Genomic DNA, 25,390 nt, shown 5'->3' on the forward strand with positions numbered 1-25,390 from the left:
TCTTCCAAAGAGGCTGTACAGTTTTCTCAACCATGTAAGAGAGGACTTATCTCCCCATAGCTATCTCTCTTTAATCTATTATCATTTTTTTCAACTTGCCATTCTGATTATAATCGTAAGCAGTATTTGTCTAATCGTGATTGTGGTTAAGCATCTTACAAACCATTTGCTCCATTCCTTCCACCTAACCACTCATGTCTTCATCATTCCCTGAATAACGTCTATTCCTCACTGGCTTGAAATGACAGCTGAAATTTTTGTTTACTCGAATCTGTTTCTGAATTATATTCTGTTACATTTATCTTATTGTTTACATGCATCCATATCAATTTTTGTAAACTTCTATACTTTTCTAATAAGTCTTAATATAAAGTAACTTCATGCCTCTTTATTGTCCTTTTTCAGAACTTCCCTAGATATTTTTGCAAGCTTTTATTTATTTATTTATTTATTTTTAGCAGTTGTGTTGGAGTTGTTTCATCAACTATTGAAATATGCACTGTTTAAAATGTAGGGCACGAGAGGTGCCTGGGTGGCTCAGTCGTTAAGCGTCTGCCTTCAGCTCAGGTCATGATCCCGGGTCTTGGGATCGAGCCCCACATCGGGCTCCCTGCTCAGTGGAAAACCTGCTTCTCCCTCTCCCACTCCCCCTGCTTGTGTTCCTGCTCTTGTTGTCTCTCTCTGTTAAATAAATAAATAAAATCTTTAAAAAAAATAAATAAAAATAAATAGTAGGGCACGATCATTAGGAGACAAGGAAAGCTTTATGCCCAAGGTTGAGTTAGGCCTGGGACTGAAAATGATGTGTAGGAAAAGAAGAGACAAAAGGACCAACAAAGGGAAGAAAATTAAACGTTCCAAGTACCAGATCCTGTATAAATTCCAGAAGTGCCCTGGAATAAAACATGCTCTTGAATGTCCTGAGTTATTTAAGCAGCCAGATAGTTTTGCAGGTCAGCATGTATAACCCTTACTTCTAAGGGCTTGACAAACAGTACCAGGGTTCTGACTTTACACTGAAATTCCTTGAACTCTGAGTACCCGTGAGCACGCGCCCAACATGCCTGCCCCCCAGCGTGCACATTACCAGTCACAAGGAGCATCACTAATGAGTGCTCTGGTGGGAAGCATTAACTTAGAGGCTAACAAGTTCTAGGGAAAGAGGGAGATCAACACAGAAGGCCAACCACTAGCTTCGAGCAGCTTGTTCCTTAAATATGTTGAGATCCAGACCTTATAGTTTTACTTCAGTAATCTCAAAAGCGGGAACCTTGTGTTTGCCACTCTTCCAGGTAACCATCTCTCTTTCTGGGAAAAGATTTTCAGAGGTACTCTAAGAACCTGACTTGTTCTAGATTTGTTCTTTGGGCAACTTAACTACTCTCACATTTAAAAGATTTCCTTTAAGACAGTGTTACCAGCATCTTATGACTTACTATATCAGTCAGAAACACAGAAGACGAAGTGCTCCATGTCATTAGTCTTATTTCTTCTTTATTACTTCTATTGCTATTGAAGTAATATAATGCAATGTAATCTTTGCTTAACTTTGCTAAGCTGTGCACTTTTTTAAAATAAAAAATGCTACTGATATATCCAAATGCTGTGGCAGCATTAATTTAAGACATGTTTACTGTTGCCTGCAACTGTACTTGAGGCTTGCCTGATTTTCAGTGCGGAACAATGTTGACAGAACCATCTTAGAGTTTGTGTTGGATCCTCTGCGTTAGCATCTCATTCAGACTAATACCTGCATCTCTGTATCTGTGTTACTTGAATGCAATGTATCTGAAAGATTTCGGTCTTGCTTATCATTTCATGATAACCCCGAAGTCCATCAGCTAATGCGTCAGCAGTGAGGTGGAAATAATCGAAGACTTTGGACTCCTTGCTAGGTAGGGTGCAGCACACCGGAAGACTAGGGAGTGACTTGAAAGTGAAATGTGGGCTTTATCTGTTTATCTGTTAAGCTGGATCCCAAATGATTTCATCTACTCATAAATAAACTTTCTTTATGGACAAAATTTGAATGTTCATTTTCCTTTCAGTTAGTATGCAAATCTATTTGCAGCATTCTAGCAAAAGAGAGTGCAACTCATTTTCCGTGCTTATAAATTGTTCATTACCATGCTCTCTGATGGCCAATTCATGGCTCCATCTGCAACTCCACAAATCTCTTTGCCCAGATAAACTTGGTGGAGTAAAGATAAGGTGCTGAAGAGGATGCATTCGGGATTAAAGGGAAAAAAAGACATATCTCACAAAAATCCCGTGGCTTATCATTTTAAATTTTGTAACTTCTTACTTGTATTCATATTTGTATGGTATACTCCAGGAAAATAAATACTTCACTGATCTCATTAACCCAAGTTTAAGGACTACATTTAAATGACATGTAAAGATTTTTCTCATCGTGCATGGAAAGAGTCTCATTTCAAGGGAAAAACAAACCTACAAACAAAACTTCTAGGACAGAGTACCTTCTTTCCTCTGTGATGTGTTATTGTAACCTGTAAGGCTCAATACAGAGAACTAGGATAATTATATTGAAATGCTGATGGTTTGGGTCTTTAAAACAAAGCAATCAAGGTTATTACTTTTTCTCTCTTCTTTGATAAAGAGAGAAATGTAAATCTCAACAGGAATGTCATGTAATTTTAAATCGACCTTCCCCTTAGAGATAGTTAAAGTCACTCCTTCATGCCTATATTTAACACCCATTAATGCTAATGGGATGGACTTCTGTTTTCACATAGGGAACTTGATTTCCTTGTGTGAAAATAATACTTCGCAAATAATGAACTTCTTTCCTCTAGCTAAAATGTGAAAACAAAGAAAAAATGCAAGGTGCAAGAAAGGTCTTTAGAGGAAGCAAAATCTGCCTATAGAAAAAATAAAAGGCATTTTCACGTCCATCTACATGGGTGTGTCAGATAGGAATCTGGCTCACTATATGTATTTCCTGTCACTGCTGAGCTAGGCAATCTACCAGGAGATTTTTTTTTTTCAATTAAAATTTGGTGCACTAATAATAGACTCTGCTATGGAGCTTTTAATTAAAAAAACAAACGAAATAATATAAACCCACATTGTCTCTGAGTGCTGTTTGTATTAAAGTATTAAACTGATGAGATGTTTGGATTTTATTGTTCTAAACATGTGTTTCAGTTGGTGCTCTCGGACCCACCATGTGAAGAAAATGAAATGTAAGTAAATAGCAAGAGGCTCCATGTTTTTATTTAGCATTTTCAAAATTCAAAGAATAAAAAAAGACACAAGTCATTTGAGAAGACCCAAATGAGTTTCAAATGATGACTATAATCATGCAAGAAAAGTAAGAGCAAATTGTTTTTAAATGCAAATGGCTCAATTTTTCTAGAAGCAGGAAAAAGATGCACTTTCATTATGATTAGCTTTGGTAAATATAAAGAGCCTCATTGATTTCTAGGCATTTTTGCTTACAGCATTCTCCACCACAGTGGTGTCAAGGGTTCTTCAGTTTCATGAAAGCATCACGACGTCATCTCTCGCTGCAACCCCACTCCTAAGTCACAGTGATGGTGGGCTGCTGTTAAGATATTCAGTTTCAAATATAAGCAAGCTGACAAAGATTCTCACCTGTATTGTGTGTACATTTCAAAGTGCGTCTAATATAGGTTATGTGACTAATTGATTCAATTTTCTCACTTTTGGGGCCGTAGACTTAATGGTTCCCAGAATTCTATTCGGGAGATGGGGAGAAGGTGCCATTAATAATGCTGCTGATGATTCATGAGAGCTAAAATGCACCGTGACTTAGTGCAAGTGTCAGAAAATCATGTCTGCCATGCACGGTCTTCTCCTCCATGCAGCCCTGATGGCCAGCTGACTGTTTTCAATTATTATTACCAGTTACCCTCAAGGCCAGGGTCTCACGCACGGCCTGGGCACTGCTTCCAGATGAAGAGGCCATGCTATGCGGAATGACTTCCTTGGCCCTGGAACCATTCATCTGCTTTGGTGGATCATCTCATTATTGATCATCTGTGTGTTAAGTCTGTACTGTTCTTCCAGCTTTTGCATGGCTCTCCATTGCTCTTTCTTTGCATTGATTTTGGACTCACCTTTTTCTGTCTTCTGGTGTTTGTGACATGATGGAGGTTTTGATGACTGCTGTACTTACCTAACTCTGGATCTCCTGGCTGTCTCATCTTGCCCAATTATCTTCTCTCTATGACCCAGAATAATTGAATACAGAAATTCATAATTGGAAAGGATTATAAATGTTAGGAATATAAATGAATCTAACTCTTCAATCAATATGATCATAAATGTTGAATCTGATTTTTCAATCAATAGGACAGGAAAATGTGCTATTGAGGACCTTGATAAGCTGACTTTCCAATCAATGAGGCCACTGGTCTCCTTTCCAGGTAAAGAAATTGAGACTCAAAGAAACACAGTAGCAAATTAACGCAGGGCTTCAACTAGTACTTAAGAACAATTCTTTTTTTAGCTACCTCACTTTGCATGCAAGTGTCTGCTGTGTTTGTCATTAATACCATTGCTTTTGAATGAAGAGTCCACCTCAAATAAAATGCCAACTAGCAGAAAATAAAAAGAGAAGGCAAGAAAGTAGCTGGTATTGCAGAGAGGTGATATTAGGTAAGTATTTGTACTGAAGATAGATGCTATCCCAAATCTTTTGTCACTACAAGGTGTTCGAGAGATGATTAGTTCTATTTATATTTGTTTTCAAACCCAAACTATTTTTTCTGATCTAAACTACTCAGTCAATTTTTTTTAAGATTTTTATTTATTTTTTGACAGAGAGAGAGAGAGAGAGACAGCAAGAGAGGGAACACAAGCAGGGAGAGTGGGAGAGGAGGAAGCAGGCTTCCCGCTGAGAAGGGAGCCCAATGCGGGGCTTGATCCCAGGACCCTGGGATCATGACCCAAGACTAAGGTAGACGCTTAAAGACTGAGCCACCCAGTGCCTCTACTCAGTTAATTTTTATAACGGCATTTCATTGTATGAACAATGCATTGCTAGGCTATCTTTTATATAAAATTTAAATACTATAAGTAATTTAGTATATGAAAAAAATAAGATAGAGCCTCCCCATTACACCCCTAATCCTTTTCCCTCCCCAAAATAAGCAAGTGCATGGATGTGCATATATGTTCATAAGTAGGGTGACTTACAAATCATAAATATGATCATACATACACAAGATTCTGTCAATTAATTGCATTAATAGATTCCGAATATGTCACTGTCTTACCTGCCTTGAGGAAGTTAAATGTTTTGCTCAAGAGTAAGCAAGTAAGATGCAGAGCTTGGGTTTGGACCCAGGACTGACTCCTGAGCTAGAATTTTATACTACAAAGTATGTATTATGTACCATACATATATGTATATTATATGTACTGCTGTGCTACTACTATATATGTATTACAATTTTGCACTATAAAGTCGTACTGTATGTTCAATATTAAATGAAACTATACACTGGGTGAAATACTGGAGGGATATATGGTTCATCTATTCTTCTAGATACTATACAACTTACCCCAGATTAATTAGGTCAAGCCGCCAGTCTCCAGGTGATATGATACAGCCTCCATCTCTCTCCCAGATTATAATAGCTAAATTGCACTCTTGTCTACGTTAGGGAATGATTTAAAAAAGAAAAAAGATCCATGAAATTTGTTATTGCATATATTCTAAGAGCATATGAAAAACGTCCCCATTGCCAACAGTAGCCTCTTCATAAAGCCCCATAGTTTGACTTCTCTGGTGTCTACTCCAGGAATACTTGTGCATCTGGTGAGTAATGCTGTATGATTTTGTTAATTTTAAAGGATACTATATAACCAAATCTCTCTCTCGTCCTATTAACTGCTAGAAAGCTTAAGCCAGATCTCAAGTTGGGTTCAATACTACATATGGGGTTTACTATATTCAGTTTAAAAACTGATCTCACTCTTGGCTTATTCTCTTTGTGTGATACCCTCCATGTTCTCATTTCTATTGCTTTTTGTATTTCTAATGCTTGTAAAGCATTTGGAACACAGGATATTGAATGCATTCAGGCAGTACTCCACATAGTAATGTGAGGCCGGAGCTGGATTTTACTGTTCCCATTGGTGGGGCTGCATGGTAGTAAGAGACACAGACTCCACAGCCAGACCATTTGGGCGTGAAGCCCGACTTGGCCACTTTCAGCTTTGTTATCTTGGGCAAGCTACTTCATGCCTGAATTTTCCAATTGTGCAGTGAGGATTATAATATTGTGACCTTACCTCATAGCATCGTGAATCTGAAAGTGAGTTAATTCCCCCTGAAGTTATATAACTGGTTTAGAAGAAAGTTCTAGGTGATTCTAGCAAAGGAGCCACTGGAGCAATTCTGCAGTTTTGTTCTTGAATTTATCAAATTAAGGAATTGGTAGTTAGTCTTAGGTCCACAAAATCTCAGCACTGAGAAGAAGAATAAAGATCAACTAGGCAAATCAGCCCTGTAGAGGAAGAATCATCTCCACAACATCCAAGTAAAGTAGGGCAGTAGTCTTCCAGTACAGTCAGAAAAAAAATCCGTCAGCAACCACTTCCAGAGAACTCTGATGATTGGGAATGTCTTCCTTAAGCATCATAGTTGGTTCTCATTTCTCCTGAATGTTTTTCATTTTTGGCATCATCCCAATTTGACCAATCATATATAAATCTCTGAATAATAACTTCATTTTAAAAAACGTAACTTTTCCTACACTGAACATCTTGCATCTAAAATTTGAGCAATTAGAATATTGTTATTGTTCAGATACTTTTTTTTAAGAATTAAAAAAAAAAATCTATTTAAGGGCACCTGGCTGGCTCAGTCAGTAGAGCATGCGACTCCTGATCTCAGGGTTGTGAGTTCAAGCCGTATGTTGGGCATGAGTCTACTTAAAAGAAAGAAAACTTGACCTTTAAAAATTGACCTTGGGAAAGACATGGAAATAATGGTGGGAAAGGAGGGAAGCACACAGAGTCAGGAGACTTGTAATCTGGTTTAAATTCTTTGGCCGGCTAGTGACCTCCCCACCAACTTTCCTACTTTGGGTTTCATTTGGAGAGTGTGTAAATTCCTGAGTGAACTAAATGATCCCAAAGGTACCTGCAATTTGGAAATTGCATGATCACTTTGCATTTGTCCAGCTAACTCCTTCTTGGCCATTGTATTTACTGCATATCAGAAACTCCACCAGTGAGTGCACAGGATCAGAAAGAGAAAGTGAAATAAGTTAATTTGGATAATTGTTATCACTGGCAAAAAATACTGAGTGGCTCAAAAATTAAAGAACTGAGAAACAAATTGAGGTAATTAATCTTTAGAATTCACATTTTGATAAGGATATGATCTATTTTTAAATGTAGAGAGGGTAAGCAGAGATTTGTAATGGAGGGAGATGAAGCAATCCACACTCCTGATCATGCATTTCCATTTCAAGATTCCAAATGGGAAACTTCTGCTCTTTTATTGGGCTAGGACACCAAGAGAATTTCCCTATGTCTAAGGTGGGATATTATATGTTTAAGATTCATATTTTTTAATATAATATTTAACATTTTTGTGACTATAAAAGTGATGTATTATACATTCAAACAATATGGAAATGTGGAAAAGATAAAGTGCCTCATGATACCAACTGTAAGAGAAGTAAGCATTGTTAGTAACTCGGTATATATGAGTCTATTACTATAAAATACTTATTTAGTGAAAACATTGCATTTATGTAAAATAATATACAAAGTAGAACTGAGACTTCTTTACTATTTTACTTCACAAGGCTTTTGGTGATAAATATGAATCTACATTCTTTTTGATGACTGGATAACATTCCTTTACAAGGATGTGTCATTAATTATTTTTAAAATCCATTATCGATGATTTCTTGTCTTAGGATAATTTTTAAAGTTATACTTCAACTGCCATTTTTTTCCCAGTCATTTGTACCTGTGTCTTTAGGTGAAAACACACACACACACACACACACACACACAGAGCCTACAACACAAAAAACGAAAAACTTGTTCACTGGGTGATTAACTTTCCTCTTAAATGTTTGGGGTAAAATTTTTACGTTGACACTTGACATATATTAAAAAGTCACTTCTGACTAGGATGATGATAAACATGACACACTACCTCCTTGGAGATGCTGGGAGCAATAAATTAGCTGACAGTTATGAGTGCTTTCAAGCTGGAAAGTACTAAGTGTTATTTTAACAAAGGCTGAAGTAGCCATGATTAAGTACAGCTTCAACTCACAAGCTTATCAGGCTGTGATGAACAGGTTTCCACTGCTTAATCCCAGAATACAGCAACAATGGCCCAGGTACCGAAGTATGAAAAAAGTCGATCAGCAAACCTACATTCCCCATGCCTGGCATAGGGACGGACTCTGCAATGAATAGCACATAAGTGTCTACACTTAGGGAATTTAACCTTCTGAAAATCACACTGAATTTTGTTTTCGTGTGAGGAAACTTTTTAAAACTTATCCCAGGAATGATTACCTTGTGCCTAGACACACAAGTGGTTTGACTCTCCTGACTGAAGAAATCAACTTTTCACTCCTTGGTAAATGGTACGTGTGGCTTTAAGTCATTTTCCCCTTTTCCCAAATTCTTCCTCTAACCAGGTCTGCAGCCTTGCTACTTCTCTACCAGGATATTAAAGGTTAACAGAAATTATAAACCTTCCCTGGTGAATCTGCATTTTAAAGAAACTTCATACCTAATATCTGTGATATGTTAGCCCTGAAAAATTAGTCACCACCTTCTCAAAACACAACTGTCTTTGTAACCCTAGAGTCAAACCTATGACAGTGCAATTTTCAATGGGTGACAGTTGAACATTTACCTGTATTCTCAGTGTCCCGGATGAAGTGGTCATACTGTAAACATTTACCTCATTGTGTTGGGGCGTGGTGTGCAGTGAGTGCATGATCGTTCTGGGGAAATAGGTATGGTCAGAACAAATACTATGGTCCAAGAGCATAGGCTTTGGCCGTCTAGAGGTCCAGCATTAACTCTTCCTCTTTTACCACCAGGTGCGTAAACTATAAAGATCAATACACAAACGGCTGGTATATCTGGTAAGAACATTCTCAGTTTGTTATAAAACCTGTGGTGGTATATACATATATATACATTATTTAGGTGGTATATATATATATTATGTATATATATATTATTAGGTGGTATGTGTATATATATATATACTCTGTTTCCTACATAATTGAAATGGCACACAAAATCACAGAGTTAAGGAAATTTTAGAAGTCATGTAATATATGTGGAAACATCACTTTCTGGTTATTGGCTATGTTTACTTATGTACTTCGTGTGACAGGGAACTTAACTGTTTTTAGGAATAATAGTTTATTCCCAAATTAGAGAAATTTAACAGTAAAATAATTGTTCTTTCTTTTGAAATCTCCCTAAAGGACTCCACTACTGGTTTCAAAAGTCTTAAAAACCTTCAAAATAAGACTTCTACCTTTTACAAGCTAGTCTTTCAGAAATTAAAAGACAGTCTTTAGACACCTTCTACATCATGACCTGTATTTTCTAAAATTAACATTCTTAATTCTCTAAATTAGGTGGTTAGCTCCTGCTTCGTCTCCCTTTGAATCTCCAACCCCACCCAACATCTAAAATCTGTTCAGTTGCTTTAAATACTAGTTGGATGCATGGCTGGCTAGCCGAAAGATAGGAATAATGGATGAGTGAATTAAGGGATAAAGACACTGTGCCTTAGAACAACCCTCCAATTTCCAGAGGAAATGATTGATCATCGTCACCTGGCAAGATCAACCCATTCTGAGCGCAGCAAACATTCCAAGTTTAGTGAGAATGTATGAGTGATGGGGGGCATTGCTTAAGGAGTTTGGCCTCACAGATTTCTTGCACCCTGTCTCATGGAAGACAGGAAGTAGCAGGAGTTCTTAACCTCCCTGCACGCTCCACCTCATGCCTTCCCTGCTTCTTCTGGCATCAGGTTCTTCCTGCTGATATTCCTGGTGGCTCTTCTCTGTGGAGTAGTGTTCTTCTGCCTCCAGTGCTGGCTGAGGAGACCCCGAATTGATTCCGCCAGACGCACTATGGCTGTTTTTGCTGTTGGAGACTTGGACCCCGTTTATGGTGAGCTGTCTGCACACTTCTGGACTTCCTGTTTGAAACCTAATGGTTTGTGGTGAACTGAAACACTAACCTCTGGAAAGCAGATTTGTGAACTGAGAATAAGACATAGTGTATTGGAGACACAAAGGCATGATGCCGTGGGGAGAGAGTCTAAGTGAGAAACTTCAGAAGAAAGGAGACCTCAAAAGAAAAAACTGTGTCTTAGGGAAATGACCCATAGTTGAGTATGGCGATAGAACCTCAACATTTTGCTCAGTCAACATGCCAGAGAGAAGAGATATACAGAGCTGGACACTCCAAGTGAGTGGTAGGCCATAAGGTACACAAAAACCTCTCTGAGCCTTTGATATCAAACTATCCTATGAGGCTCTTTATAGTCTCATTTACTAAATTCTCCATGCCTCACTTATCTGCAATAGCACTGAACCACACTTTCCAGGTTGTCTGCTACCAACGCACAGCCTGAAATACTTGGAATTGGGCAGGCAGATGTCAGTACTCATGTCCTTTCTCCCCAGACACACAGGCAGTGCCCTGATCATGCTTGCTTCTAGCCCCCACCCCCAAAACCACGCCCGGCCTATTATTTTCCAGTCTGCGTGAGAGAATAAGCAATGGAGGAAAGCCAGGTTTTAGGCTTATTTGTAACCGCCAGCCTTAGCTGAAAGTAGCAAAATTATCACTTACTGATTTCCCGGAGATCCCAAATCATAGATTATTTCTTTGCGTTAAGCATTGTCCTCAACCAGACTGTCTGTTACAAAACTTTCCCTCTAAGGTGCTGTCTTGTACACCGTACTTAGTGGCCTCAAGAGGGCTTGGTAGATTTTAACAGTTGCCCTTCAGGAACTTGGGCCAGCATAAGATTTTCAATAGATGGAGCAGGGCGTGCCCTGGGAAAACTAACAGCTAAATAAAAAGTGGGGTCAAAATAAACTTAAATGTTTTAATATCAGAACTTGGTACTCCAAGATTTAGTGATTATATTTACTATTGGCTTTTTAAAAAGTCATTATTTAACGAAAGAAACACATGTCAATTTGAGAAATGGTTATTTGTGGAAGGATAATTAAAGTCTCCAGTGAAAAAATAATCTTTCTCCTAAAATCGAACACTTTCTATTGAGCATAGGAGGAAATAGGGTCACTGACATTCTAATAAATTGTATGAGTCAAAGCGGTCAACATGGTCACATTAGTCTATTTTTGTTTTTTTAACTTGAGGTATTTAACAAATAAATGTAATTATGATTCCTCCAACTTGACTTGAGTTTCTAAGGAGAAAAATCCACTCTGGTCTCCTTAGCCCTTTACTTACTCTGAAGAAGACTCTTTTACTAGACTATCTTGAATCTTTAAAAACTTCTCTTCTTAATTATAAGCAAGCTACCCAGTTATACTATAATCATTTTTAAGGCAGTGTATGTGTCACAGTTATATCCCATTTATCTGATGTTTTTATATTTCCTGTGTGGTGATTTATACATATGCTTTTGAATTTGCCCGAACTTGCCTGAACAGGTATGACTGGGAGAGAAGGTGTCAAGCCTGAGAGATTACTGCAATAATTTGTGTGTAATCATACCAATTACAGGACATTAGAATCACATTCTCTATATTACCCTGAAATCATTGTGGACAGGAAAAGAATATACTTGGGAAGAAATTATTTAAAAATATAGTCAACATTTATTCCGCATCTACAAAGTGCTCGACACTAGACTAGGGGCTTCTCAGATATTATTTCTAATTGCTAAATACCAACCTGGAAAAGTGGCTATTAATCCATTCAGAGGATATTATCTACTTTTCTCCCTATGCTGGATAAATACACCACATAGATCTTTGCTGCAAATCAACTAATAGACTTCAAATTGTCCATAATTGAGGGTAGGGAGCCAGTGAAAATTTGGGTAGGACACTCATGGCTTAGTCACCTCATCCTTTACTAAGTGCAGCCTTATATCTCAAACCTCCAGGCATTTCCACTGGGTGATTCCTCAAAGGCAAGGATTGCTCTCCAGAATCCCCATTCCCTTTCTCATTTTATTGGTTCCTTCCTAATCCCACTGGTATCACTCTGAATCTGATTTTGCTCAAAAAACAGTTAAGCTCTCCCCCAGCTTAAGTTATATTATAAAACTCATTTTTGTTGCTTTCCATCTTAGGGCCAGAGGTTAGGTTGCCCATTCCTATTTATTTATTTTTTTCCCTTGCTTAGCTGGGTGTTAGGTTAGTCCACCCACCACCCATGTCCCACCCTTTCTCAGGGATGCTCAGAAGAGCGGTACAGACAGTGAACAGCCATTTACATGGTCTTTGATGTGGATGTGTCTCCCAAAGTTGTGCTTCCTGACATTCCTATTTTTCCCCCTCCCAAACAAAATACAACAAAGTAATTGAGGAAGTGTTATTCTCTGTGATCTTTAGTGACGTCTTCCTGACTAGCAATTTCTGGAAGTAAATTCTAGGGAGTCAATATTTTAAAGCAGTCTAAAACCCAGACCCAGACTGGATTTCTTTTCCCCACTGGATCCCCATTACACTTTCATTTCTCCTGACAAATGATTCTTCCTGCCTAATATTTCTGTAAAAGGAGCTTTTCTCCAAAAAGGAAGTGAGGGAACCATGACAGGATCTTTTTATGGCTACACGGGAGGTAAGAGCCAAACTCTCCACAGCACCTCACAAAGTATATGCTCATTCATAGCTTCAAGTTGAGTCCAGTCACTGCCAGAGTCACACACCCACAAGGCTGGTGGTGGGGTTGTACTTTCGGGTCTTCCTCATGGTCACAGTTCAGAGGGGAGAGGAAAATGAGAACTCACCTGAAAGACACTGGTGACATTAGAATATGAAATAAGGTTTCTGGACTCTTTGCCACCCTTTGAACGCAAAGGGGAAGATAGGACGTTCCGTCCTGAATACAGAATGTACGAAATGGATCATTTAAAGCATTTTAATGGAGAGACTAGATTTGCTTTATTAACCTTGGAGTTCCTCCTAGACCTCTATCTTATTTCTTCAAAAATCATTTCACGCTATTGCTACTATTTGCTGAATCTGTTAGTTGAAATAGGTCTACTCTTCTGACCTATGGGTCCAAGGTTTGACTCTCAGGGTCCCATGGAAGCTGCCCTCATGTGACGAGCCAAGAGGAGAATTTTGACGGAATATGGGAAGCTGGGATGGACTGAACTTTACTGCTGTTAAAATATATAAAACAGGAAATTTCTCCCACTAGCAATACCAGACAGTATTTTTATGGCTCAAGTTGTCAATTGTCTTGATTAGAAATATTCAAGAGAGAAAGGCAAACACTTGGCTTGGAATCCTCATAAACAGTGTGTAAGGAAGGCCTTGCCAATCCAACCCAGCCAATGCACAATGAGATTTCTGTCCGGGAAAGGTCCTTGGGAATCTCATACAAACACCCAGGCCCCAGGTGCATCTCCGTAGGCCAGTAGTCATGTCTTTTCACAGATCTTTGCTGATCCAGTGGTCAGATTTCTCTGTCTTCCTTCCCCTTTCATGGGATCCATGTTTCCATGTCCATAACATGTCACAATGAAGCTCTTCATGCACCAAAAAGGGAAAAAGAATCCTTCCAATACACCCGTGGAGGGTAAAGAGGAAGAAGGGGTACTGCTAGAGAAAGAGGGAAGGAGGGAGACCAGGAAGGTGGAGGGAAAGAGGAAGGATGAAGAGCAAGAGGAGAAAGAATCTACAGTTGGAAGTATTTTGAGGAATGAAATGAATAACTATTTATTTTATACAAGACCTAAAGTCATGTTACTTTTTTCTACCTCAGTCCCACCTCCTCTTCCTGGACCCAACTCCAGGGAGGCCTCCTAGATAATCCCTTCTTCCATTATCATCCTGTCCCCCTCCCGACTCCCAACTCATCTCCTGGATCCAGTTTTCCCTTAGCATCCCTGTTGTACCCCAGAAAGGACCTGTTCAGTGCCCCACGCCTTCCTGAGTGGGGTTGCCTGTGAAGTGGTCTCTGAGACCTGCCCCTTCTCTCAGTCGTCAGACCCTAACAGTTCTAGAATAACTCAGCACCTATGTTAGGGACAAACATTTCTTGTTTCAATGTTTTCTTATGGCCTTACCTTACCTTACCTTACCTTACCTATTTTAATGATTCTTTTGGGATCCCTTTTATCTGAGCATTCCACAGAAAATAGGAGATTTGCAGGGTATGCAAATTTTTAGTAAAGGTGGGAGAAGAAGAGAACATCATTAAAATTCTTCATACCCATCTGTACCCCAGATCAGAATCAATGCCCTCACTTTATAAGATCCAGGACTGTGAGACAGGGTGAATAGGTAGAATATATAAGTGACTTGAAAAAGTTTTGAGTTTGTTAGTTTCATGGGTTTTTTTGTGTTAAATCTATGTTTGAAAGAAATAAGTAATGGCAAAGGAGTTATAAAGTTGACTATAAACAAAAAAGTTTTTTTGTTAATTTACTGAAAATAGGTTTTCATTGGAAATAAGTTTGTAAAGCTGAATAAAACCTTTATTTATGAGAAAATAAGACATTTAAGGATAACAAAAAGAAAAAAGTTTGGGTCTAGTAGGTGAGAGAAGGACAAAAGCCTTGAAGCAGAAAAAACAAACTAGTGTTCACTAGAAAAGAGAGAATTTGAGAGCATAGAGATCCCCACCATTATCTGTCCATATTCATTATTAAAAATAATAAATTACTGTAAAATCTATATTGACTCTTTTTCCAACCTATGTAGATCAGAGCTGGGTCCTGTTAGCCCAGCAGGGCAGCAAACAGGTCCCATGCCATTCCTGAGAAGCCAGCGAGGGGAGTGCCCACGGAGATAGCCCTCCTGAGGCCACTCATCTTGGGGGCTGATCTTGATAATGCTGCCTTTCAGAGATCCAATCTTCCTGACCCCATTTCTTCTGCAATTTCAGAGATAATCTCCTTTTTTTTCTTACTTCAAGGTAAATAGAAATACTAATCTTTCAGCAAGGATGAAATATGAGGGCTCTGAGTTGGGGAGGGGAAGGAGGAATGGACAGGGACAGAGAAGAAGCAGGCTTCACATGCCAGTGCCTTTTTCCCCTCACCTCTCCTGGATCCTATCTTATTTTAGGATCGTTTCTGAAGTGTTACTTCTCTATACTTTACGTTCTTTAGGTAAATATACTGTGACTCATTTTAGGTAAGGAAAGAGGGAGCATTTCATTCACATACTTTCCTTCCAAGGCAGGATAGTAGAAATAGCTCACATTTATTGAGCACTTACCATGTGCCATGCTCTGTGACACCTGACATCTCTAGTCTCATTTATTCTTCCCTACAATGCTATGAGGGGTTCACTATCATTTTGAACCCTCCAAAGGTGAGGGAAGCAAGGCACTTAGAACTTTAACAATTAGCCCATGGTAGAACTGTGACTCATATTCAGGCACTGTTAGCCACTCTCATAGAAGAGGAAGGAATGAAATAAAAAAACGAAAAGAGAAGAGGTGGAAGGGGCATGTTCAAATATGGCAGGTCTATTGGACTAATCTTAATGATGTGGGAAATCTGAACTCTGCTATAAAATTCTTTTTAAATTTCTTTCAGTTAGCAAAAACAGGTACTAATGTAGGTCTTTCATGAAAACGAAGTGGAGTAATGTAAACTTTTCAAAAGTGGGGGATACTTGTGTTGCATGTAAACCTGCTTTGAAACAAATTGAAAACTGATAGATGTTTGATTTCACAAAAGCTTTCTCTACACATTGGCTTAGTTATGTTTACCAAATGAATCCCCTGTGGTTTTCATAATAGGCTTAAAGGCAATGGCCAAATTTGTAGTAAGGTGATAACGTGAAACTTTCCTACCACAGAGAGCAATTGTTTGTGTCCTCTTGCCGGGAGCACGATACTGATACCGGTAGTAGTAGAAATAAATTTGAGCTCATAATTGTGTCAAGTCAATCTGATCAACCATTCCAGGAGAATGATACCTAAATTACCATTGACTTTGTACTGGATATACCAGCAGTAGTCCACTAGGAAATGGACAATGCCCAGTACCAGTATCCATAATGGAGGGAAGGGCTGGGGTAAGTACACTTTGCCCACGTTAACGGTTTTATCAAGTGCCTCAGACTTAGCTCATGTCATCCTGAACTTCCTAGCTGCAAAAGGCTCTAACTCCACAAATTATTTTGTTTAATAATCTCTGTTGTGATGTTAATAATGATTATCAAATAAGTATGTACCCATTAAAATAGGATAAATTAGAAAATAATATTGTAAGTAAAAGAAAATGCATGCATATTCCTAGCATACAGTAGAGTTCTTGAAATACAGTACTATTACTACTAAAATAATAATAATAATAATTAGCTATTAATGGATAATTACTGTGTACCACGTTTTGATTTAAGCATTCTACATTCATTTAGCCATGTTTTTACAGACATAGATAATATCATTGTCCTTTTATTGCATAGAAGAAAACTGACATATGAAATGTTATGTAATAGCCTAGGAGTAAATCATTCAATTAAATAAATACTTCCTTAAGAAAAGTGCTGAACCATGAGTGAAATAAGTCAATCAGAGAAAGACATGTATCATATGACCTCACTGATATGAAGCATTCTTAATCTCAGGAAACAAACTGAGGGTTACTGGAGTGGTTGGGGGTGGGAGGGATGGGGTGGCTGGGTGATGGACACTGGGGAGGGTATGTGCTATGGTGAGCGCTGTGAATTGTGCAAGACTGTTGAATCACAGATCTGTACCTCTGAAACAAATAATGCAACATATGTTAAGAAAAAAGAAAAAGAAGAAGATAGCAGGAGGGGAAGAATGAAGGGGAGTAAGTCGGAGGGGGAGACGAACCATGAGAGACGATGGACTCTGAAAAACAAACTGAGGGTTCTATAGGGGAGGAGGGTGGGGGGATGGGTTAGCCTGGTGATGGGTATTAAAGAGGGCACATTCTGCATGGAGCACTGGGTGTTAAGCACAAACAATGAATCATGGAACACTACATCAAGAACTAATGATGTAATGTATGGTGATTAACATAACAATAAAAAATAAAAAAAGTGCTGAACCAGCCTTCTATTCAAAATACTCTATCCTTCACAGATTATATTAATATTTGATTTATTATACTTAGGTCTGCCAGCTAGTGAATACAAATACAAATATATGAAAATTCATGATTCCAAATAAACACCATCCATTCCAAGGTAAAAAGATTCTGAGTAACCTACATATGGATTCCAGGGATGCGGTGATTGTCTAACATCTAACTGTTCCTTGAATGGTTCTGATAATTGTGTCATTTTCTTTGGGATCTCCTTGGTGGTATCAAGTCTTTTTTTTTTTAAAAGATTTTATTTACTTATTTGACAGAGAGAGACACAGGGAGAGAGGGAACACAAGCAGGGTGAGTGGGAGAGGGAGAAGCTGGCTTCCCGCTGAGCAGGGAGCCCGATGTGGGGCTCGATCCCAGGACCCTGGGATCATGACCTGAGCCGAAGGCAGACACTTAATGACTGAGCCACCCAGGCGCCCCAGGTGGTATCAAATCTTAATCCTTCAAGAAGTCAACAAACTTTTTCTATTAAGGGCCCGATAGGAAATATGTTTGGTTTTGCAGGCCATTCGTCCCTGTAGGGGGCTACTGCTCTCTGCCATTGCAGTGTAAAAAGGGACAATATGTAGATGAATGACATGCTCTGTTCCAATTACATTTAATATACAAAAACAGTCACAGAACTAGATTTAGTTCAAGGGCCTATTTTTTTTTCTTTAAAGGTTTATTTTTTTTTAAGATTTATTTATTTATTTATTTGAGAGAGAGACAGAGAGAGAGCATATGAGTAGGGGGAGGGACAGAAGGAAAGGGAGAGAATCTCAAGCTGACTCCCCACTGAGCATGGAGCCCCTGGAGGGGCTCCATCCCAGGACCCTGAGATCATGACCTGAGCTGAAACCAAGAGTCAGAGGTTTAACCCACTGAGCCACCAGGCACTCTTCTTTAAAGATGAATTTAGAATTGTTACTGGAATTTATAGTTGTTATTGTTTTGAAAAGAAGCAATCAAATCATTTCAAGACAGCCAAAGACCAAGGTAGGAAAAAAATATATATATATATAATATATTTATTTATTTATTTATAAAGGGAGTAAGAGGATTGTGCCTATGAAATATTACTGTTGGTTCCTATTGTAGCTCAAAAACAGTTAACAGTCTTTCAAGGAAATATTAATAAGAGATTTCCAAAAGAGCTATGGGAATAAGTACTTAGTTTCTCAAAGTGATCAGTTTGAAGAAGAAAATGCTTGTTTTTGATATTTAGTGCCTTATAATGTGCATAATCTAAAAGTCAAAATTTTGATTTTGAAGCATTTTTTAAAATTTGATCATGCTTTTCCTTTATTGTGTGTGTATACTTTAGATGCAAACTTCTCACAAGTTAACATTTTTACTATTTATCATAGAGAAATGTTTAATTAATTACATTAATTGTAGTTTGCAGAGTGTAAATATAAAATAATGAAGTTCAGACATTATATTTAAATATTTCTGTTGAAATTTGCATTTCCCATGATGGAAACATTAGCTAAAATACCATTAGTATTTACAGGAATCTTGTCTTCCAATTTACCAAAAAGGGCATTCCTCCTACTTTCAGCTGCTAAACTGTAAATGCTTCTTGATGGGTTAGTCAGTGATGATATAATCTCTTCATGAGACCAAATTTTCTTGCTTTAGTGACTAAACTATCACTGCAGAGAGAGCAGGATGGCTGTAAATTTTTTCTCAAGGGTACAAATAATTTTCTGTTGCTCCAGTGATCCAAGAAATGCCAGATTTTATTAGGCAGTTTGTGTACTTCTGTTTTATGCTGACTAGAAAGATTACAAGTCCCCATTTTTCTCTTTCCAGGGACAGAAGTGGCTGTGAATCCAACTGTTGGAATTCACCTTCAAACTCAAAACCATGAACTGTATCCTGCTCCATGTTTTGGCACTTTAGGCCCCCCACCTCCATATGAAGAAATTCTGAAATCGAGCCGATTTTAGTTCTGGATCATCAACTGGCAACATTAGAAAGATTTTTTTTTTTTTTTAATTCTAAAACATCAAATGTAGGAACAATTGTTTTATTTAGTGTGAATTTCCAGAAATCAATTAATATAGTCTGAAAAAGGACAAATAGACAAAAGAATGAGTGTAGAGAAAGAATTTTGGTCAGGGAGTTGTTTCAGGATGTAAATTACTGGAACTTTAGTGTATCATTGCTGTGTTATACTTTGTGCTACACGACCAAGTGAACGTTTCTACATCAAAACTCAAATAGACAGTAATTAATGCATGGAGTTTTCTCCATTAAGTTTGGGATTCCACTCCAGGCTCACATCACAGCTTTCTCTGCCTTATTATCCCTGTTTTCATCTGACCTCTCCCCTAGTATGGAGTTAGTAAGAATTATCATAATTTAACAATGGTCCAAGCAGAGATTCAGACATGTCCAGACCCAAACCAGAAAGAGAATATTTGAATTAAGGCAAAAGGCGAGAGTAGGAACAAGGGGCCCTCAGAGTTGAAGGGTGAAGGATGAATGAAGAGGATTACAAGTCCTAGTTCAAAGAGTTGCTGTCTCAGCCTGAGGAGAGAGAAAGTGTAGAGAGAAGCTGAAGGAGACCCCAAAGCTGTGGGGCACATGTAATAACACAGTGTGGAAGAGGAGGCTCCCATTTTGTGTGGGTAGATGTGGACTCTGGAGCCCACAGCCTTTCTCTGGTATCTGGAGATGGCATTTCTTGGAGAACGATGATAAGAACCTTTGGCATAAATATCAATGTTCTTATTGAGAACTCTGACTACAGAAGTAGCAGTGAGACATTTTCAGCATTTTTGCAGTGACCATGAGCAAGGGGTGGGGGGCAGAAAAAGAAATTCATGCTAGACACCCAATGGTCTTCAGCTGACAAATTTGTCAAACTGAACAATTGATATCTCTACTTGTTTATCTAAAATACCTTTTAAGTTTAACTTGAGCAAATTTATCTCCTAATTTTTTCCCAAACTTGTTTATCCAAACTTTCCTCATCTCAACTGATGGCAACATCAACTTTCCAGTTGCTTAGACCAAAGAACTTGGAGTCATTCTTGAGTCCTCCCTTTGTGTCACTTCCTATACCCATGTTGTCAGAAAATGGCTTGGCTTGGCTCTTAGCTTCAAAATAAGGCTAGATTCTAAAACAGTTTTCACTACATCTCTGGTGTGAGCCACTCACAACCAGTTCTTGCCTGGATGACTGTCATAGCATCTCAATTGGTCCTTTTGCTCCCAACTTTGCCCTTCTATATATTTTATTTCCAACACAGTAGCTAGAGTAATCTTTTCAAAACATAAAGAGGATCATGTCCCTTAACTGAACTCCAATGACCCTCACCTCACTCAGAGGAAATGCCCAAGTCCTTGCCCCAGGCTCCTGTAGGATCAATACCCTGCCCATGTCTCCTTTCCTGTGACTCTTGCCCTTACTTATTTGTCCCATTAACACTGTTATCAGACCTATCAGGTGTTAATCTTCCTGCATCTGTCTGTTAGGGCCCTAGTACTTGCTGTTTCTTTTGCCTGCAACACTCTTCCCCCAAATATCAACACTGTTTCACCCTTTTACTTCCTTTAATTCTTTGTCCCAATGTCACCTTCTTCATGAGACCCACCCTGATTATTCTACTTTAGATTGCAACCTCTCCCCACCCTGGCACTTCCACCTCTTTGTCTCAGATACACTTTTTTCATAGCACTTACCACCTACTCCACTACATAGTTGAATTCTATTTATAATCTGCTCACCTTCTCTTGCTAGAATGTAAATCCATGAGGGGACAGATCTTTGTGTTTTGCTTCACTAATTTATATCCAAGGGTCTAAAGGAGTCTCGTACTTAGTATGTATTTCAAACAGATTTTGTAAGCCATGTTACCTAGTTCTGGAAAGTCCCAAAGATAAATGGATGAGATTTGATGGGGATAAGGCTTTATGAAAGCGAATGTAGGTAAGAGCCAGGGACAGATGGCTTAGGGCTGCTAAAATGATCTCATTAGTATCCACTGATGAAAGAAGCCCAGAGAAACTTCTGTTAATATACTCTAATAATCCCAGGTAGGTAAGCAGGGTTTAGGGTGTATACAAACTGCTTTCAGATTTTATTCTCATGATAATTTTGTGGCCTAGCTATTCCTAACCTCAAGTTAGACATGGCAGACTGAACATATCTCCTCCCTTCTGAAATCCACAAAGATTACAGTAGAAGAGGAAAAACGTTTTTAATTCACAAGAACAAAGAGAGTGGCAAGAAGATGACAAAGAAAAATAACAGCAAGATTTTAGTACACTGAGAGATATCTGAAATGGATGCAGATGGATAAATCATAATTCAGTGGGGTTTCAAGTTTCTCCACTTGGCTAAGTGTCTTCAGGGACAAAACTGAGCATAATCAAGCAAACTCATGCTGTAGCAATGCAGAGACTCACCAAGAATTAGAGATAGGAGAAGTGAAGAGAACTTTGGAAATGTTGATGAACATGATCTACAGGAAGATAGTATTAAGCAACCCAGGGAAGAGCCAGTTCCAGTCAGAACATGACAACAAATAGCTGTAGGATGATAAGAGGGATATTAAGAAAAAAAATACATAATAAAAATGTGGTGATGAATTAATGATTGGTAAATGGAAAGTGAAGGAACTGAAAAGACAAGGCAATTCTAAATCTATGAAAAACGGAAGTTGGGTTAACCCCCCACACCCCCAAAACGGTTAAGCTATGAATAATGTAAATAATAAGTATTGAGTTTTACATCGGGCATTAGATCGACAAACTATACAGAGGGGGAAGTGTGTCCAAGGAAAGGTGGCAGGATTTAATAAGAAAACTAAATCCTGATCAGATTGTGGATAATATCTAAAATTAAGAAAAATTTTAAAAAATGGTTAAATATATCATTTGGAGATTAGGTCATAGGTGTATCTGAAGCAAAATACTAAAGCAGCTGAAAATTATTGCCTCAAGAAATAAACTTAAGAGATAATGTCATGTGGGGTTGGGTAGGGCCGAGAAGTGCTGGCTTTTATCATGAGCCATACTATTTGACTTTTAAAACTAAATGCATGTGTTAACTTTAATTCTCTCTCAATCTCTCTTTCCCTATCTACCTATCTATATCTATCTATCACTATCTATCACTGCCTTCATTTAAGTGATTAGAAAATGTGGGTTCTGGAAGGGTAACTGACTTGCCCAACATGCATAGCTAATTAGCATTAAAGACAAAACTAGAGACTAAGCATTTTGATCTTTCAATTCCTGGTCCAGATATTTTTCCACAATGATCATCTAATTTCAAAAGTGGCTACAAGCAGCACCTGGGTGGCTCAGTTGGTTGAGTGTCAGGCTCTTGATTTTGGCTCAGGTCGTGATCTCCAGGTTGGGAGATCGAGCCGCGGGTCTGGCTCTGGGGTCAGCAGGGAGTCTGCTTGAGATTCTCTTCCTCTCCCTCTGCCGCTCCCTCTCCCCCCCAACATGTGTGCATGTGCGCAGGTTCTCTCTAAAATAAATAAATCTTTTTAAAAAGTGGTTACAAACATCAGAGAGTGTGGGTTTATAACTAAGTGTACCTCAAGTAAGTCATGCTAAGGAGATTTTGCTCAGATCCTATGAGCTATGTCTGTTAAAATTCATTCCAATTGCAGAATAGGCAGTGGATACAATCAACACATAGAGAAGTACAGGCACATCTGGAAACAGGGCTAATGATTCAGCAGCTGGAGTTTGCCAAAGACATGAGTGAAAACATGGTTGAAGTGATCGGAATTTATTTTTGTGACTTGAATTTATGTGTCAGGACACACCTAACCAAACTGCATGCTTGGCACATGGTTGGTTGGTTGGTTTTGGGGGGTGGGAGAGGAAGTGTGGGGGGTGTTGGCAGGTAAGTAGGGCTGGTAGAAAAAGAGTTTGTTTCCGTAAAAACCTTTCTGACAAAGATGTCTTATCAGATATCCCAGATTACATTTTCATTTAATTCCAAAAAATAATTACTAAAAGACCATTATATGTTAATTATTGTGTAAGATTCTGGATATATTTCTCCACCAAACTTAGTATGATTTTTAATGATATTAGAGTTTCCACTACTTTGCTCTGATCTCCAGACAGAGACTTAGAAGTTCTAGCAAATGCTCTTTATGGTCCACTGAAAACTACTGAAAATAATAAAACTAATCTGGATTATATGATTATTGTAACATTTAAAAAGGAAATTTAAAACGATAAACCTGTACATTTTCTGTCATCTCATCTCTGAAAATCTTTACTTGCATCTTAGCTCACCAATAAATTGTTAAAATTCAATTTAACCTGGTGTTTCAGATTTTAATTCTAATAAGACTAGAGTTTTTTCTTCTTATGCTAAAGAACATTCCTTTTTTAAATGAGGCTTTTCTAATTGTTAAGGGGTGTTGCTTTTTCTTTGAGCATCCAGCAGAGGGCATGAAAGCCTACCTATGATTATAGCCCAATGTTAGATTTGATTTAATAGCTAGATGAAACCATGAAGCTGAGTTACTATTGATACCAGATTTTTAACAGACCTGATATGGTCTGTTAAATGGTATGATAATGGTATGGTATGATAATGATGTTCAAGTTTGCAAAGAGGAATCTATTACCTTAGTTCATATTGCTCACAATGAAATGTAGCATCAGGTGAGACACTTGCCATCAAAGAGTCTAGAAAATCTGATATATACTGTCACTTCTGAGGATGAGACCTGTGAGTTTGAGTTGCCCACAAAGGCAGGCTAATGTGCATATACGATGCTCACGTGGTACGTAGCATCTACAGCACTGACCCCACAGGTCTAGCCTATTTCTTTTATACCTGACCACAAGTTCCCCTTTCATTTTCAGTTTTGTAGTTCCAGATTTGTTTCATTTGTGTTAGGAACACAAACTTTACAAAAGACAACTTTAAAATTCAGTAACTTTCTCGGAAATGAAATAGAGTTGGGATAGAACTGAATAGCATTCATGTGGACAATGAAATGAAACTCCAGCAGAATATTATATCTAAGGCAAAATGTGAAGTATGTCAGGCTCGTGTAAGAGAAAATGAGACAGTGAAAATGTGTTGGCAATGAGACTCCACTTTCAATAGAGAATGATTTTTTTAAAATCAGAAGAACAAAAAAGAAAAACATAACATACATCCCAAAGGAATCTTTTACTTTTAAATTCATTTTGTTTTGTGGTTTTGTGCAAAATAACTCTATACAAGCTATTTTTTTCTTTCATATTTAATACTAGGTCCTGGGAAAGAGTATAATTGCTTTGTTATTTTTACTAATTGTATTTCTAGGAAGATGAAATAAAAGTGATATTCCTTTACAAAATGGAATCGTTTGGCGATAAATAAAATGTAATTCAAAGTTGTGCGTTTAGACAACAGTTATTCTTTTCTTCTAAAATTATGTCGGTTTCTACCTAATTCATGAAGCAAATAATGTATATCAATCAAGGTGGCAGATTTTTATATTAAGAAGATGAAAAATGGTATTGTTCAGAAGCACTGATTATCAATAAACACAGGTTTCTTATTTTCATTATTTTATTTATTGGGGGAAGCCTTCCTTTTTGGAAAAATCTATTTTCTGGGATGCAACAAGCAAAACTAAGAGAACTTTTGTTCTCTAGCAATTAATACAATTATTTTTATCTTTATATTTAATAAATAATTTTTATTTTTCCAGTTGCATATGAAAACTGAAGTGTCAATTCAGATTATTTTCTCTTTTATGTATCTAAATCTGGGTAAATCTATAATTTAAAGAGTCTTAGGTACCACTAACTAATTACCTATCAGATTTAGCTATTTTTTCTTGAAATATATCAAAAGACACAAAACAAGAAAGTCTAAGGACATATTTTAAATAATCAGTGAACGATTGCATCCTTAACTGATATCGTTGGGAATATTTGTCACCAGTGACTTGGCCGAAACAAAGCAAAACAAAAGATCAATGTTATATGAGGAGAGTTGGATGAAGGGATGGGATACCAATCTCTTACAGATCCCAAAGCATTATTGGGGAATGTTCTGACAAGCTGCTACATGTAAGGGACAGCCACCCATAGGACAAACTCGAGTAAATAAGAGATGGTCAC

General features: G+C 37.9%; 1 protein-coding gene across 1 annotated transcript; it reads left to right on the forward strand.

Moving 5' to 3' along the window:
• Positions 1–1,217: 1,217 nt before the first annotated feature.
• On the forward strand, positions 1,218–19,233 carry TMEM207 (transmembrane protein 207). Its single transcript, XM_028100849.1, has 5 exons — positions 1,218–1,292; positions 3,169–3,206; positions 9,078–9,122; positions 10,028–10,170; positions 19,097–19,233. Exons 1-5 carry the CDS (start codon positions 1,218–1,220, stop codon positions 19,231–19,233), a joined length of 438 nt encoding a protein of 145 aa, XP_027956650.1.
• The last annotated feature ends 6,157 nt before the right edge of the window (positions 19,234–25,390 follow it).

Source organism: Eumetopias jubatus, unplaced genomic scaffold (genome assembly GCF_037043125.1).
Source record: "Eumetopias jubatus isolate StellerSeaLion01/CBP00866 unplaced genomic scaffold, mEumJub1_p1.0 scaffold_1, whole genome shotgun sequence".
In the NCBI taxonomy this organism is placed as follows: Eukaryota; Metazoa; Chordata; class Mammalia; order Carnivora; family Otariidae; genus Eumetopias; species Eumetopias jubatus.